The sequence below is a fragment of the Odontomachus brunneus genome, unplaced genomic scaffold (genome assembly GCF_010583005.1).
Source record: "Odontomachus brunneus isolate Ranch 3 - 2012 unplaced genomic scaffold, Obru_v1 Obru_scaffold_122, whole genome shotgun sequence".
In the NCBI taxonomy this organism is placed as follows: domain Eukaryota; kingdom Metazoa; phylum Arthropoda; class Insecta; order Hymenoptera; family Formicidae; genus Odontomachus; species Odontomachus brunneus.
This window is the reverse complement of record NW_022639572.1, coordinates 902,757-921,460: the sequence shown is the minus strand read 5'-3', so window position 1 is coordinate 921,460 and position 18,704 is coordinate 902,757. Positions and strand designations below refer to the sequence as shown.

Genomic DNA, 18,704 nt, shown 5'->3' with positions numbered 1-18,704 from the left:
CGTCGAGTCGATAGCGTTGCCTAGTGCAGGACGTACGTGTCCTGCACGGTCGATAAGGATTAATGGCTATCCAAGTATTGATTGGTTATTGTTAGAGAGCTATTCAAATAAAATTGGATCAGTCTTCGTAGGCTCCCGACACTCAATACAAGAGTGCAAACGATCGGCATTTGCTCAAAATTGTCGCGGCGTAGTGAACGAAATTGGAATACGCGTGTAAAATGATCGCGAGCGTAGCTACGCGAATGCTGGCGCGAAAAACGAGTCTCTGCGCTCTTTCGAACGTTTTTCATGCGTGCAGGAAAAAGAGCGGCGAATGAGAAAGAAACGGCAACAGGAGGAGCTGGCGCAGCAGCAACAGCAACAGCTACAACTGCAGGAACCCTTTTACGTCCGCGCGAATGCATCGACGTTTACAAGCACCGTGGAAATTAAGGCCAGCCCGAAAGACGAGGTATCGAGCCTCGGCTCGGGTGACAGGCCCAACGTTACGATACTCGCCCCGATTAGTATTTGTCTTGGCGCGATGCTATGCTACATCGTCGCCGGAGCGTTCACTCTGCACAAATTGGACGGTTGGTCATTCGTAGGTGAGTTCTTCTTCATGTTGAAAAATGTTCAGAAATCTTGGTGTTGTAGTGGTTCTCGGCGTGCACTTCGGTAGCTCTCTCGTGCAAACGTTCACGATCAATTTTTCCAAAGTGCCTCAAAGAAACCATTGTAGTTGTGTTTCCTTGATGTTCCCGAGAGACCGGCGCAAACACTGTGATGTAACCTGTAATATAAACTTGTGTCACATCACGAAGGCTAACGGGACGCTTCTTTCACACCTAGACGCGAGCTATTTCTGCTTCATGAGTCTGAGCACCATCGGTTTCGGCGACATGGTGCCCGGTTCTTATCCCCGTCACAACCTCGCCGACTCAAGAAACGTGACGGTTTGGTTTTGCTCTTGCTACATAATGTCAGGAATGGCCCTGACAGCGATGTGCTTCAACATCCTGCACGACGAGATCGTCCATCGACTGAGTCACCAGCCGGACAAGCCGGAGCCGGTGAAGGCAAGCTCGTCCGTGGACGAGCTATCGACGGACCCCTTCGCGCTGACCTCGTGACAATTTCCGTCGGGCAATCTGTGCCACAGGAACGGCACCGATGAGAACAATATATGTGGCACGGAACCACCCACCAATATATTCGCGCACGAGAACGAGATCAACATCCTGAAGGACACCTTCAATCAAGTGGATGTCACTAGAGACTGCAAGCCGATCCTGAAGCTCGAGGATCATGTTCCGCCGATATCAGCCGTTTATATGTTGCCCAAAGTGGACGAGGAGGCTGAAGAAAATACGGAAATGTAAAGCCTCGGCGTGCCTCGGCTAGAGGCCGGATCGGATTCAATCAACTAGAGATTATCTAACAGCATTTTTACGGATCGTAACCAGATGAATAGGTATATGTAACACGTTGTATATGCTAAACCATATTGTCAGATCGCGACGATGATAAGATGTTTTGCTGAATCTATCATTAAAGTGTTGGATCTACAATTCCTACAATGGACAACGTGATGATCTTAATGAAAACTGGAAAGCAATTATATCCTTTCTCTATTTAAAAAAAATTGAAAAAAGAAAAATGTAGTTTTATAGAGATTTTTGCAAACATAAGCTTTAAATTTCTTCGAATTATCATCTAATGTTTTATGCTAAAATTGTTCACTTTATAAAATTAGTTTTTTTAACTGAATGTAAAAATTACTATATCATTGCGATTTTTGTGTTATGCAAAATATATCAATGTTTCTAGATCCAACGATTAATAATAGAGTCACTAACACACCTTCATTAATCAAAGAGCATAGGTAAACGTATACAATACGTCATCTGGGACACATTCCAAAAGTTCAAGAATAATAAGTGCTTAAGTCGTGGACGCAAGTAGGACATCCTCTTTGAAATCGTTACAGCAAGATAGCTTCATTTTCGCCCGTATAATAAAACGATATAAGGCCACACTTGCATATTATACTGACTAATTGTACTTTTAAAAAAGTTCAATTCTATATAAGTCGATTTTGATTTGAAAGTTATTATTGTTTCTATCAAAATTGAAAAGTTAATAAAACTTTGTTTCTTTAAATTAATATAATCTTAAGAACGAAGTGAAATTAAAAGATGAAAGTTATTCAATTTCAGATGTCACACACCGCGAAACTTACGTTGACTGTAGTAACGTATTCGTCTCGGAACAATGTAATATGCGCTGATACTTTCGGTTCGCGTAAGAGCATAAGAGCTTTACTGAAAAGTACTATATTCAGCACATAACCGTCATATTTGATAAATACGGTAATAGCATTACGTAAGTTCTAAGTAAGATGGCACCAAGATAGGTAAAGTGTTTCCTAAATGTCGTCGGACATTCTTGAACTTCTACCAGACGTTGCCAGGTTAATCTGGAAGTGTCCTTAATGAATGTTTGCTGAATGTTGGTGGAATATGAAGCTACCACCTTCGCAAAAACAAAGTGTCGGAAAGGTTAATGCAAATAACATCGAAGTTCTCCTCATGTTGGTTAAATGCATGTCAAATTATTATCAAAGATATTTAGCGTACCAGGGTACAGGTGTGCTGTTTGAAGTTACTGCTCGTGAATGCGTCATCTTTCGTCGTGTAGTTTCAAGTAATTCGGATTAATTGGGGGAATCACACCGAAAAGAGTGAAATCGCAGAAACTAAAACCGTGAGTAGTTCTTCATTACGACCCGGCCGCGTACCGGCATTAACGACAGGAAATTACGTTTACGTCGTCGATAAAATGAATAGAGCAAATGACCGGCATAAAATAATTTCCCAAGGGGCAATGGTGCATTTCATTCGCGGTCGGTATGCTCTTCGTGCACGGAAATGTTGGAACTCCCCTTTTATTTCCCTATCTTCCTTATTCATGTCACGTACAGCCGTTACTTCCCAAGAAAGCTTTGGAATCGGCTGAAAAGTTGATGTTTCGTCGATATAAGTAATGCCTTAAAAAAACAGAAGATCTTAAAAGTTGAACATTTTAAGTCCTGTAAAGTGCTGAATGTGAAGTTTTCAAGCTGACACTGCGTACAAGTATGAGCGACGCGCACGATTCATTTCTTCGCAGGGCAGATGTCGTTTTTACATGTGGAATGTAAATGAAATCTCACACACGCATACATGATAAAAACAATATCCAGCAGCGATCTTTCAGCGAATTAACATATCCTTGAATGATAGTATTGTAGTTCGGCGAAGTGAATCACGCGCAAAAAGGCACGGAATCTTCTTCGAAATTAATTTCCGATAATGCCGGACTTGTGTGTTTGATATCGATTTCTTGGCAAGCATGTCACGGGCGAAATCAATCTAGATGTTGTCGCGCGGATTCGAGTTATAGCTCACCTGCTTAATATTCAATGAGATTTCGAGGACGTCCTGGCTTGCGGACGGAGACCGACTTAATGTTTCTACACGCCTACTTAGATAGGGACATGTAAGGAGTTTTTTATATTTCCATATTTAAGTATTCGCAAAGTAAACGCGTTCTTGTCTGTAATATAATTAAGCTGTCGATCCTTGCGTCTAGCTCAAGATGGATCAACGGATGTACACGTACACGGCCAGTCGCGCGCGCGTACATGTTTATCGAACGATCCGTCATCTTTCTTACGTCCTCGCGAGATTCTACCGAACTGTAAGTTCAATCACACACTGCCGTACACAGAAATCTGCGCAAATAGCAGCCCGGTTGTCGTTGAACAAGGATCATGTTGCCTAAATGGATGAGCAATATCTAAAATGGAGTAATCGTTTAAATATAACTGTTTGCACACAAAGAGAGAATCTATTACGGAATATTTTGTTGCAATTTTAAGTCGCGCGGCAAGTGAAGAAATGATCGTTTGATCAGCGATAACTGTAGCAGGTCTTGTAATACTGTTATGTACGATGATGAGCAACGCGTTGTTTGTTATACTGCCAGTGGCCGGATGTTAGAATCAAATGAATGAAATCAAATTCTGTGCTCAAGAACAATAACTAAGGTATTTACGGATAGGCATTAAGAATGTTGCGTTTAGGACGTCTGTCTCCGTTCCCTTTCATATTAATATATTCGAATAGGCCACAAGAAGAGTGCGTAAACAAAGCATAGCTGTGAATTAGCTATAAACGATTATTTTCGCTGCGTATGGGGCAACCTTTGCGCGTGGCGATTAATATTATATAAGCGTGTGTGCCGTACTTATGTTGCTACGTTAAAATATTCTTTACATATCCCTTCTCACGCGAATGAGTGGTATAATTTATATATAACCCAATATATTGAAAATAAAAATTAGAATAAATTATATGTTAAATTAACTTGTATTTTCTTATATATACCGGTCAAATTTCCTTTGTGCTGATGTGCGAGAGAGAGAGAGAGAGAGAGAGAGAGAGAGAGAGAGAGAGAGAGAGAGAGAGAGAGAGAGAGAGAGAGAGAGAGAGAGAGAGAGAGAGAGAGAGAGAGAGAGAGAGAGAGAGAGAGAGAGAGAGAGAGAGAGAGAGAGAGAGAGAGAGAGAGAGAGAGAGAGAGAGAGAGAGAGAGAGAGAGAGAGAGAGAGAGAGAGAGTTGCGTCCAACTGGCGCAAAGTCTGCCCCGCGTGACGCAGAGGAACGAGATAATCCCCGTAGCGATCTGAAGAATGTCCCTTCTTCTGTTTCTTGTAACATATCATATGGTATAAGGGATCTTGTTGGCCATCTCTTAACTCACAAGCGATCGCATGTGTACGTCGTCACGATATTAAAAGCGCCGAGCAAACCGTTGATAAAGCGATAAAGCCCAACCGTGCAACTAACAGGCGAGCGAATTTCGTACGGTGTCTAATGACAATCGATACTGGCTTGAGCAGTTGCTAGAGTTATCGTTATCACTCCGTCGGTGATTCGATGGAGGGTCGTGGCCGGTAGCCAAGACAAACTTTACTTTGGTGCTCGTACCAGGCCATCCAGCCATCGATCCAACCTACCCGCCCGTACAAACTTCCTCACACTCGAGTTCGAGTCGAGGCGAGCGCTCGCTCCAAGCTGGCGCTACAGCGATTTGTTGCGAGAATCTATTTACAACTTTCCATACATATACTCGGGTACGCGGGGAGTCGCGCAATAACCGCCAGCGTGTCACGATTGCGAATGCCGAAGAAAGTGCTTAAAAGTTGGCCACCGAATTTTTTTTTTACCAGAAAATAAGATATCCCGGAAGAGAGAGAATGCGAAATGCGAGGCCAATATTTTGCAGAAAATATCTTGATTAAATTTTTGTTAATATTCGCGTTTGTTAATATTCTTTTTCGGAGAGATTTCTCTTTAGACGTGTTATTCCAAGTCGCTTTTAATTCTTTCAGTTTCCTTCCAGGATACTAGACTCATTTACACGGCAAACTTGTAAAACGAACTAACATTGACTTTTGCACCACGGATATTGAGTTTGTTACATACGTAAGTGAATTTGACTATATTGAGCTACATATAGCACATATATGTGTGTTACACCGTATCATCGATTTGTAATAGAGGTAAAGATAGAATTATACACGGTTCTCTACGTCTTTCATTTCAATTGACTGATTTGATTTCATTTTAATTGATATTGATGTCATGTACTTCTATCCTGAGTTGTGTATGTCTTTACATTATAGAAGATTCCATTTTTTCGTAAAACTTCTATTATAGTATCTCATAAAAAGAAGAGCGGAAATATACGACTTTCACACCTCATTTTCCAACTTTATTTTCTTTGTCGTTAATATTTCTATTGTTTGTATGTAAGTGCACGGCGGAAATGTATTATCAATAAGACGAATTATCCTTATGTTCGTAGGTTATCGCATCATTACCGCTGCAACATAGCAGATTGTGGATAGCGATTTTTTATGCCGATATATAAGCCTTCTGTAAGCCCAGGACGAGGTCCCAGCGCGGCGAAAGTCCAGGTCGGCTTCTCTCTTTTCACAGGATTTTCTTTCCTACGTAGCTCCTCATCTTTCGTCCTTACGTTCCGGTTTCCTCTGTCGTACTCCAGGGAAATATAACCGAGTTCAAAGCTCTCGACGGTCGGCACGAAACTTTTGCGCGACAATTTTACACAAGAAATATCCAATGAAAGTCAAACGCCACGGGATTTAGCTTCATCGGTGCGTTTCGGCCTTGGAGAAAAAAGGAAAGAGGAAGAAAGCAAAGCCAGCCCGACCTTCCAGCGGCCGACTTAATGGAATTAATAGGGATTGGAGGTTTCTTCTGTTCCCCTTATCTTACATATTCATTTTGCACGCGAATTGACTCGTGTGAATCGTTAAATTTTCGGGAACCTCAGGAGACCGAGTCTCTTTAATTTCGCCTTTCTTGGGACCATTAATTCCTGCTATTATCAGTCCGAAGAACTTGGAAAAATTGCTGACAAATTGAAGTAAACTCACTTATCACAGAAATGGCAATATTTGATTAATGTGATCGCTTCCGATTTATTTGTTTTTATCATATATAATTTTGTTTTTATTATCCATATTGTACCACTCTTGATGAGAAATTATTTACTGACCGGTTTCACAAGAATGGAACAATTATTTATGTACTTTAATTTGGAGCAAACATTAAATAAGTAAATGTTTGGTACCCGGATGGAGAATCATTGTCGTCATCTGTAAAGCGAATGTCGAAGAAAAATTATAAAAAAGGAGATCTCGGAAAAGAGAGAGATATCCAAAAAAAGAAATCTCACTTAAAAATACTTGAATTGTAACAATACCTTAACGTTAACTCAACTTCCGCAATTAACGAATCAATGAGATTTACTCTACAACTCTTTCATATCGAAAATCTTAAGCGAAATTATGCCATGTACTAAGTATTTCGTAATGTTTTAATATGAAGTAAATATGATTATATGTATTATCAATTAATTTTCCTAATGCACTTTTATTATATTTTATTAAAATGTATTCACAATTATTTAATGTAAAATTGCTATCATAGAATAAGTGAAAGTAAACTTTTCTTATAGTAATTTTTTTAGTTGTGTCATTGTTTTTTTTTATAAAATAACACTCAAGTCAATATCTTACTCGAATCATTTGCTTTAGTGGTGTCAATATCCAGGTACCTGGACACTCGGGTATTACTTAGATACTTGAGTCTTTTGAGTATTTCCTGAACTTTTTTACTAACCGAATCTTACCTGAGTATCTAAGATATTAGCACCACTAGAAGAAAAATCACCGAATGAGGCTATTATTCATAAAACGAATATATCGGTACCGACGACTTTAATAAAAGATTACTTGTACATAGCATTAACATGTGATTGTGCGATAACATTATATTAGTATTTACTGTTAGAACGTCAAGTCCAATTACTAGAGTTGTATTCATGGCTCGCCTGTCGATCGCTTTTACTGAGAGGAGGCTCACAGTTGTAAATACGATATTGTATTAGATATTATACACAGTGAATCTGTGTGTGTGTATATGTGTGTGCGTACGTGCGTGCGTGCGTGCGTGCGTGCGTGCGTGCGTGCGTGCGTGCGTGCGTGCGTGCGTGCGTGCGTGAGAAGTCTCGTTAGATCTTGTTATTGAACAACAACAGTATAACTCGAACAATTTTCTATTATTATAATGTTGCTTAATATTGCTCGTTTTAATTTTGCAAAGAAGATTAAATATTGCCAATGTATATGAGGAAGTGTGTTAGATTTGATTAGAACATTTATTCTTATTTTATCAATGGATTGTAATAGAAATGCCATTTTTGTATGTCAAAGTAAGAAATTCAGACGTATCTATTCCTGTTGTTGTTTTTGTTAGGGAAATATACGTAACAAAACTTCATACAAGATATATTTTCATTTTTTAAATGAAAGCGTGTCGCAAGAAAAACTCACCATTGAAATTGTCTAAAACTATTGTAATAAAAATGATACTATTTTTTCTCTTAGAAGATTGGTGATGACGTTGAATTTAGAAAGAGAGAATTTTAAATAAATGAATACTTTTGAAATTTTTAAATTATTACATGCATTCCAGAGGAGACTAAACATAAGAAGCTTGCTAAGTTGTAAGCAGTACGACAGAGTAATCATTCCCGCTCAGATCGTGGATCATCTCACATAATTCTTCGCGCGGGCAGAAAAAGTTCTAATAAATGTCTGATACTCTAAACTTTGCGCGCGTCGTCGATCAAAACAAAGTTTTCTACACGCTTATAGCGACCTGTTGTGTCCGCGGATTAATCATACTTAAAGTTTTCTAAGGACTGCTTATGAACACTTTTCTTCGACGATTACCAGTTTTCCGTAAGATCCACAACCATCAGATACGAAATTAAAAATTCTTGCTTCAAGGAGGCTTGAAGAATAGTAGATGTAACGTACAATTTTTTTCATGTTATGGGCAGTCAAATGAATCAACTGTGGATCTTTCAAAAAATATCTGTGTGATATGAGAGATTAAAATGTAAGAAAAAGATACGTGTAGGCGGATGCACGACGAAATACCATTTCGGATTCACATATATTGCATACCAAAATTAAGGTCTTATTAATATTTTGTAAATAGTTGTGAAAATACAGTGCGTGTGTGTGTGTGTGTTTGTGTGTCGGGAGAGGTGTGATGAGAATTTTGGCCGAAATTGTAAACTATGAAGTAAACTACGATTTACTGGATATTGTACGTCTGTATAATCATTTGTCAAACAATGTGTACCCTACAATAGGAAATAATAAAAAAAATCTTATAAAAAATGCCATGTCATTACAGTACATAAACATCTATTAACAAAATCGACGCAAAATCGACACAAAACAGAGCAGAAATTAATAATATATGGATAACTTTTCTTCGCAATATTAATTGTCAATACGTTTCGACGTGTTTGTCGCGATATATTGACCTTGATGGGAACTTATTTGATCAATTTCTATGCTGTGCAACGCTATGCGTCAACGAAACGAAGTGTGTCTAATCGTTAATCTTTATTCGACGTTTTATTCACTCGTGTGTGCAGATTGCGAATAATACCACACGCGAACTCTGACTACAAAAATATGTTACATAAAACAAAAATAAAACAAAAAATTTAAAAAAATTTTTGCTGGCTTTGTACAGAAACTTATATATTTAAAAATTTACAAAATAAAAAAATTGAAAAAATGAATCTCTACGAGAGTATCTCTGATCACAATTGAACTTTGAACTTGAATTTTAAATTTCATAAAATATTTCTATTTAATGCGTTTATTAAAAATATAAAAAAAATTAATTTATTTCGGTGCACACAAAAGTGATTTCCTATGGCAGTACATCTCATTTGGTATTTAATTTGTAGTGAAGTTATACTGAATTTATGAAACACACACATTTTAGATCTATTGACCTAATGATACAACGGAATTGGAATTAATGATCTCTATTTTTTATCGCTATGATTCTGTGCAAGTTGATATGAGGTGTAATAACACGATAAATACTAATATCGTCTGCACAGTAATAAAGGGACAATGATAATAGTAATAGAAACGTTACGGTCGGTGAAAGATATCGTGTAACGATGACGCATGCATATTGCAATTTTATTTGAAAGATACAGCACATTAAATTACCATTCAGGATACGAAAATGATAACAAGATAATATCGGTTGGCATGTTTAGTGCGTGAACTTTGGCGTGAAAACTAAAGTTGTTTGAGTAATTCGAAACTGACGTATTCACGTCTTAAGAATTTTAAATCAGATTTCGAATCTCGACATTACGTCTAAAGCGTGAAGCTGGCGTAATTTGGTGAGTGAGAAAAATGGTTTGCTGTCCCAGGAAAAAAAGATTCCCAGCAAATACAATGTTACATGTAACGTACATGTTAGTTATAATTTCCTACTCAACAATAATAAAACATAACTGTTACATAACATGCATGTTATATAATAGTTATATTGTTGAGTAGGAAATTACAACTAACATGTATGTTACATGTAACATTGTGTTTGTTGGGTTATATATAATTATATATGAATTTTGTCCATATATATGACCTTATACATAATCATATCTAATTATATAAAACGAAAATTGCCAAATTAAAAAAGGAAAACATAATTTGATTCGATTAAACGTCGACATCATGGGCTACCATAAACATAAGCATTTACTTCAATTGTATCTTCACAATAGTATTCTTTTCAATATATATAATCGACATATATAATTATATATGATCATATATAACCATATATGGACAAGATTCATATATAAACTTTTTTTCCCGATATATATAATCGACATATATAATTATATATGATCATATATAACCATGTATGGACAAGATTCATATATAAACTTTTTTCCCCGTATGTTTTAAATCTGCATATTTATTACTAATAAGACATATCAGACGAAATTTTGCTCTTTCGCAAGCGATTACTCACGTACCAGGATTGTATTGAACATTGAAATTGGCGGCGTCAATCGTCCACAGGCCGGGGAATGGGTCGTCATCAGTGTGAACTCGTAGAACCATCTTGGAAATGTTCGAGTACACCTGAAACCAAGCGCGCCTTTTTAATTACCGCCTCACAGTAACTTTTGCCCCGCTGGTATCTATCGTTAATTCAAGCTACGTACGTGACGTATTACCCACGGTTCGACATTCCTCCTTTCCGCTTAGAGCTTCGAGTAAAGACCGTCGTAGCGCGGCGAGTAGCGTGGAGTATCAAGCCGGCGCAGAGCTCCGAACGGAAGAACATATGTTTAGTCAGTGGCGCATGCGTACTCACCGCTTCCGCAACGTACCTAGCCATCTTTCCAAGCAAGCAAAAGTGATTGTTTTCAACCTTACTCTTATTTAACTGAACTTTTATTAATGTCAGAGCCACAGTCCGCGCTGTTACTACGAAAACAATTAGCAGGTACAACGTGAGCGTGATATGAGTGTAAAGTGTGTTTATAACGAAAGGCGGATCGCAATTGTGTGAGGCATCGGTGCCGTGCGCCTAGCGCTCTCGAGGGACTCGTCGCCGCCGTGTCTCGTAGACTCGACGTCAGCCTTCACGTCGATCTCGCTCTCGTTCTCGCCGGAAATTGTCGTGCTGTGAGCTCGTGTCTTCGCTCATCATCCCATTCGTCGTCCTAGCCGGCTTGTTGTAGCCGTGCGCACCGATACAGGGCGTGAAAATCAATACGGCTCTCCCGCGGAGACCTGTGTGTGCTGCGCCGTGAATAACGTTAACCTAAGTCCTCGCGGTCTAAAGCAGCCGAAAGCGGCCTAAAGCGACGGCGTAACGTCGTCGCTCTTGTCGTCCGTGACTTGTCGCGACCTCGAGCACGATCTGCTTTGTATTACCGATCGTCGTCGTCGCCGCCGCCGCCGCCGCCGCCGCCGCCGCCGCCGAGTCGGTTCGGTTCGGTTCCTCGTGGCGTAGACGTACGCAGACGTTTCTTGCACGACAGCGACAACGTCGACGTGAGGATGAAGGCCGCCCTCGCCTCATGCCCGAAAATAATTGCAGGCCTTGTTATTTATAGCGTACGCGCGTCACATGACGTCGCGCACGACGGTTCTTCTCGGCAGCGAGAAAAAAAAACGTATCGAGCGAGGAAGCGAAAAAGAAAAAAAAAGAAACCGGGAGACAGCGCACACAGACGAGACGCGAGAGCGAGGGAGAGAGTTAAAGAGAGAGAAAGAGTATGAGTGAAAGAGAGAGAGAGAGAGAGAGAGAGAGAACGAAAGAGAGAGTGTGCGTGCGTGCGTGCGTGTGTATGGGAGAGAGAAAGAAAGAGAGAGCGAGCAAAAGCGTGCCGTGCAACGACCATCGAAGGTCAGCCGCCTTCGGGCCATGCTCCCCTGTTCCATTCGAGATCAACTCCGCGAAAAATGCCTCTCGGAGTTCGCTTCTCTTTGTGTGACGTGCAACAAAGTCGCACCACGATCACGAAAGAGAGAAAGCCATCGTGCCGGTAATATCGCGCTTCGTCTCCTTCACGCGAACTACACACGTCGCGCTGACTCACCGCGCGAATTTTGTGCGGGCGTATGGCACCTATTTCGCACGGGCAAACCTAACCTATACGCCGCACGTCTTGGAGTTAGCTGCTAGTACACTGATTTACGTGTGTAGCTGACGGCAGCACGTACATGTGTACACGCACGTGTCACACGTAGCCGTTCTGTGTGCTTCAATGATGCTGCTCTTTTTCATGCATTGCAGTAGTAGAGAACATAACCTAGATGCTCCGCGATGATTTTCTAGATTATATTGAATACCAATGATGCTTCTTATGCTTTTAGTTTAAATATTTTTAGGTCAAACACATCGTATCTAAATTGTGCGCATTACTAATTAACCAATAAAAAGTAGTTTTGGGTCCTAAGATTCACAATGCGATGCATGCAGTCTGAAAATACCGGAAATAAAAATTCTTTTGTCTTGAATATAACTGTTGTTTTTAGTTGCATTTTTTATTTCATTTAACATCTTTTCTTCTTTTTTTGCCTTATCTCTGACTTAATTAACTGTATACAGAAATTTTTACCATTAAAATTTATATATTTATAATATTTTCAAAATTAAATTGTCTATTTTTCTACATAATTTTAGAATGTGTGTGTGTGTGTTATAGATTTAACAAAATATACACGTTTATGAAGTAAATTCACATAATTTCAGAGAACGGTAATAAATATTGTAGTTACAAAAAATTCATATTAGATATTACATTCTTTCAGCTTTCCAGCTTGGAAAAAATAGTCTTAATGCTTGTAAGTCTAGATGCTGATAAAAAATTGGTTTTGATGATTTAAAAAGAACTGTCCAATTATGGACAGTTATTAACTGCTGGTTAATACAATATTTATAAATAAAGTAAGCAATAAAGTAAGCAAAACTCTAAATCACTTGCTGTTGAATTGACATAATAATAATAGATTAAATGATAATTGATTAAAAAATGTTTTGGCATATCTAATTTATTTACTGTATCCAGAATTCTTTAAATTTTCATCTATTTTGACCAATATAGTATATTAGTATATAGATAGTATATAGATTAATATATAATATATTTTAGAAAATATATATACAAGTACAATGGATAATATCTCAAAATCCTTAAATTTCTAGTCCCAAGGAATCTGCCTGTTCAAAATAACATTTTATTTATGATCATGAGTAAAAAGAAATAGGAAATATTTTCATGATTAAACATATATTTAATTTTTTTTATAAATAAAATTTAAATTTCATTAAAGGAAATTGGTAGCATTTCTGCATATACCTGATATTTTAAAACGTTTACGTTACTTATTAAGCAAAATTTCAGTTGTCATATTAATTAAATATAACTACTTCTTATATATTTTTATAAAATATTTGAGAGAATTGTGCAATATAGAACAATGTTAAGCTACATGTTTACTTTATTTGTAAATATTGTATTTTATATTTGTTATAAAGAACTGTTCTTTTTCAGTTGTTAGTATGAGTGCTTTTAGCATGTTGCTTTTAGGATATATTAATAATATAATTTGCAAGTAATATATTTTTCTTAATTTGTTTACAGAATTAAATAAAAACCCAGTAGAAGGGTTTTCAGCAGGCCTCATAGACGACAATGATATATATCGATGGGAAGTGCTTATTATTGGACCTCCGGATACATTATATGAGGGTGGTTTTTTTAAAGCACATTTACAGTTTCCAAAAGAATATCCACTTAGGCCACCAAAAATGAAATTTATAACTGAGATATGGCATCCAAATATTGACAGAAATGGAGATGTTTGTATATCAATATTGCACGAACCTGGTGATGACAAGTGGGGGTACGAAAAGGCATCAGAACGGTGGTTACCAGTTCACACAGTCGAGACTATCTTGATAAGTGTTATTAGCATGCTTGCAGATCCTAACGATGAAAGTCCTGCTAATGTGGATGCCGCCGTAAGTACTAATGGATATGTAAAAGTGTCTTGTGCCTCTATTTATAATGGTAACTCAATCGTAATTTATTTTATTGCAGAAAGAGTGGAGAGAGAGTTATACGGAATTTAAACGAAAGGTGGCGAGGTGCGTGAGAAAAAGCCAAGAGGAATGTTTGTAGGGGATGAACAAATATTCAAATGGAAAGACTTATTTAATTCTGGTAAGTTTCGTCAAAGAAATAAATACATAAACATGTTTATTATGCTCTTTACGATCATAAAGTACATTAGCAATATTCTTTTTTATCTCTGTGATGTGTATAATATTAATATAGGGAAGCCGTAAGCACTGTAAGAAAGAAACCGATGCTCAGCATAAAGCTAACGGATAACAGTGCCACTAAAAGCGGAATAAGCCTGACCCATCCTTATGCAGAAAGAGAGAGAGAAAAAGAGAGTGCGAGCGAGCGAGAGAGAGAGAGAAAGAATGTGTGTGAGAGAGAGAGAGAGAGAGAGAGAGAGAGAGAGAGAGAGACAGACAGAATGTGTAAACACGAGAGAAAACTCACGCAGCTCTTTCATGTTTATTAAACCACCGCCACTGACGTACGATCCAGCGCGAAGAGAGACGGAGAACATAAAAGAAATACACACGCAGTTCACCTTTTACATAATAAACAGCTAAAGAAAATTAATTTACACGTATACATAATGCAAAAAATCATCTGTACGATTACTACCTTAATATTAATAGTTATTCTAAACTTAACTCTCCCCCTGCCCCTCCTATGCTCAAAAGCGACCCTAAGCCCCGTTTGCCCGAACCCTGTAATTTAAAAAAAGAAATATGTTTACGTTTATCTTTCAAATAATAATTTCTTAGTGTCGTTTCGTATTTTCTTACTTTCGTAAATATATATATGTATAAATAAATTTTTTATGAAGTCAAAGAAAGACAGGACACATGTTACAATTGTATGAAATTATCAATGAGAGAGGATGAACTGCATACGAATTATTGTGACACTGCAGTAAAAATAATGTCGATTATACGCGCGCGTGGTAATGTAAAAAATATATACTAAATTTTCATCGAACCGTGAGTTGCCAAAATAATTAATTCTAATTCAAGTGATAATAACGATAATATTGTTAATATACCAATTATAGCTAGTGCTTCATAACTTAACAAATGTGTACGTGCTGTGGACGTACTCCCGAATTGTGTCACTCGTATGCAGAGTAGCGGCGATTTCCTTTTACTTATTGTGATTCTAACTAAAATTGTGATTCTAACAACCATACAATTTATGTTAAAATTTGACTGATTCTTTCGTCTTATTATACGTTATCTCATACTGTCAATTAAATTTTCAGACATTGAAAGAGCGTCTATGTTATACCTGCTCTTTTTTATCCACTTTATCAGTACATTATTTAGCCAAATTATACTTTTGCTCAGAGCATGCACTGATGATAAGCGTATAAATTCTCAAAAAGCATCAATTTTTATTTTTATCACATTTGATTAGAAACTACGGTTATTGAATACGTAAAAATATTAACAAAGTGTCTTGTAGTTTTTAGGCGGTAAGTGGAAAAAGAGTGTAGAATTTCTCCGTCGTAATATTTTATCGATGTAATTCGTAAATAATATGTTATCTCTACTTCCTGCGATATATATCTTATATACGATATTTATATTTTAAGAAAAAAAAATAATGAAAACAATGAATGTAAGGAGTTTCAAGTGTCCCTCGCTTACACCTTTTAAGGCGCTAATTCAATATAAAATCATTATAAAATCCCATAAGCCATGATGTAAGGATTTCTGTACCATTCTTCTCGACGCGCTCTCTGGAGAAGTGGACTTGAATCATCCGTGCACTTCCCGTGCTATCGGTTTACTCGCTTGGTTTTTACTTTCTACTACAGCACAGGGAGAGCGGTTTCCCGCCGCACGTATATCTTTCGTTAATTTGAAACGGTTTACCGCGCGTGGAGAAAGCTGAGGATCCTTCATACGTATCTAAGAGTAACGAGACGGAATATTCCAGTTGTTGAGGTCAACTATTGAAACAATCCGATGTAAGTTTCTTTTCGATAAACTATTCTCTCGATATGATTGTAAGCTCGTTGCATCCGGAGTAACGATAAACGCAACCGTCACGTTACGTTCTAACCTTACACTATCCTTTATAGGTAAGCTCGAATTCCATCGAGCCGGAAACTTCACGATTTACAGATGACAAAACATCGACAAGGTAAGAAAAGTAAAGGAATGATTAAGATCGTTAACTGTGGGTAATTTAAGTGATATCCACAAAAAATGTAGTTCAAAAGAATATGCATATAATATACTTGTAAACTCGTAAATATATTCATAAATATGCATACTTCCACAACATCGGAATAATTGTAAGTTCTAAAATTTGCAGATATATATAACTTATACATGTCTACACAAATATACAGACATATCGAGTGACTAGAAATGATCGATAATGTTATCATTCTTCAATCATTTCGGGGACCACCGAATCTATTTGTCATATATAGGAAAACAAATATTCAAATGGAAAGACTCATTTAATTCTGGTAAGTCCAGTAGTCGGCACTCGTCAGTTTTTTTACAGCATTTACCAGCAATTTTCGATACTTTTGTTCGGATTTTATCAAATATTACGGTGTATGATGATTTATTAATTATTTATTAATTATTTAATAATTATTATTTATTTGTTTATTCGTTTTCTTTTAAATCCCTTAACATCTTAATATTTGATAATATTCACGCAAAAGTACCGAAAGCAGGTAAAGTACCGACTACTGGACGTTTTTCTCTATATGACAAGATTTTTTTTTCCTAAGATTGATGATCTTTTTATAGCATTAACGTCGGTTGATTTATTTATTTACAAAATATTTAGACACAGGAATACACAAATTTGTATTTGTGTATACATATGTATATATATTCAGTAATAATTTCAATACAACAATACAATACAAACTTATAAAATGCATTTTTTTTTATTCTCTTATTAAAGATGCAATAATATTTATATATTAAATGTTTCCTATATCTCGGTAACATATAGATTGAAACAGTTTACCATATATACATATAAAATTTACATTTGCGACTGCAGATAGCTATGAAACCTATAAATTTCAGTTACAATATCATTGATTCGTTTATAAATTTGCAAGATGTCGCTGAAGTAGAGAATTGCAAAGTAAAATTAATAATAGTGATAGAGTTAGAATAAATACATTTCAAAATTAATTTCATTTTGCCTGCAATAATGGATATCATTGTTTAATTATTTTTCGTTTACATTAGAATAAATGTAATAAATTAAAGGTATAAGAGAAATATAAGATAAGTTTTTTGTCTTCTATTCTTTATATTTTAATATTTTTACTTAGAATACGTAAAAATCATATGAAGATTTCAATTAATCTTATTTAATCGACTATTAATTAATTGAATATTTTAATAACTAAAAATATATATACTATATACTTCTGATGATGAATTGTGAATTATAAATTGTATGCAGGCAACATCTCTTTTAATACGGAAGAAGGGAAAAGATAGGTTGTTGCAATAATTAGCAGCACAATACTTAATACAGGCTTTTTAATTTAGAAATTCTTGAAAGGAGACATTGATATGGATAATATAATTATATACGTATATACAATGAAGATAATCTTCCATTTATGTTGTGATTGAATTGTATTATTGCATCTTTAAAAACTACTGCGCGAATTTTTAACTAATAAGAATATAAGAACCATCTAAGAAACAAGAATAACAAAGATGATCAGCATAATAGTACTTAGGGATGTTTGAGACATCAAGTGCTTTACGTAGTTATATATATCTCTTTACAAGCACGCACTTACTACATGTTTTTAATATAGAATTAGAAACGTGTAGTTTGTGGAAGAAAAGCAATGTGTTATCCAATGGTTTGTTTCTTAAATTGTCATGTAAATTAAAGTGTCATATATATTAAAGTTCTTAAAAATATTCTATTTTTCACGAAAACAGTTTTTTTCACGAAAAGCAATATAACGTCGATATCTGTTCGCCAAGTATACACGTTTACATGGCTCTCGTGAAACATGCAGATATAAAATTAATGAACAAGCCGAGAAATGCAAAGTACTTGGCAAGAAAGTGTTTCAAAGTAAGAAGAAAAAAGAAATAAAAAAGAGGATGAGCAATGTCTCCGAGACGGTAATAACTGTCATTAATATCTAGCAATAAATCACTCTAATTTCAAAATTCTCTCATGGAAGATATGGATATTATAATTTATTCGCAGAACGCGCCTCGCGCGAAGGAGATATTAAAGAGTCCCTTAAGCTAGATCGTCAATAAATCTCTCATATATCTTCAATACTTTGTATACCTTATTTATTTCTTTTTTTATCTTCGTATAATAATCATAAACGTACAATTTAAAACAATAGTGCTCGTGTGTTTATGCAATGTACAGGATACTCTTTAAGCTATAATACAGTTCGAAATGAAATACAAATCAATAGACTATTACTTTAGGTAAACCTTCTTGTTTTCTTTTAATACATTATTTTCACTACTGGATGACACAGTGTTCTTCGTGGTTCGTTTAATCTTCTTTTTTTTTTTTGATCGTATGCCTGCGCACATGCACCTCGGTGCACGCTCGCGTGTTCCTCTTCCGAGCGTCCT

The 18,704-nt window shown here is 36.5% G+C and overlaps 2 protein-coding genes across 6 annotated transcripts in view; both read left to right on the top strand.

Annotated features, from left to right (window-relative positions):
- LOC116849647 (TWiK family of potassium channels protein 18-like) overlaps window positions 1-4,391 on the top strand; it is a 155,493-nt gene extending 151,102 nt beyond the window's left edge. For all 5 annotated transcript variants that reach the window (XM_032827008.1, XM_032827007.1, XM_032827005.1 and 2 more), the window contains 2 exons: window positions 302-590; window positions 835-4,391. In XM_032827008.1, the coding sequence (XP_032682899.1) occupies window positions 302-590; window positions 835-1,115 (570 nt within the window). In that variant the 3' untranslated portion in view covers window positions 1,116-4,391. The remainder of the gene's footprint in view (window positions 1-301; window positions 591-834) is intronic.
- A 6,419-nt stretch (window positions 4,392-10,810) lies between these two features.
- LOC116849644 (ubiquitin-conjugating enzyme E2 G1) lies at window positions 10,811-15,715 on the top strand. Its single transcript, XM_032826991.1, has 4 exons — window positions 10,811-10,964; window positions 13,615-13,994; window positions 14,074-14,196; window positions 14,311-15,715. The coding sequence occupies exons 1-3, from the start codon at window positions 10,919-10,921 to the stop codon at window positions 14,152-14,154; spliced, it is 507 nt and encodes a 168-aa protein (XP_032682882.1). The 5' UTR covers window positions 10,811-10,918; the 3' UTR covers window positions 14,155-14,196; window positions 14,311-15,715.
- Window positions 15,716-18,704: the final 2,989 nt, after the last annotated feature.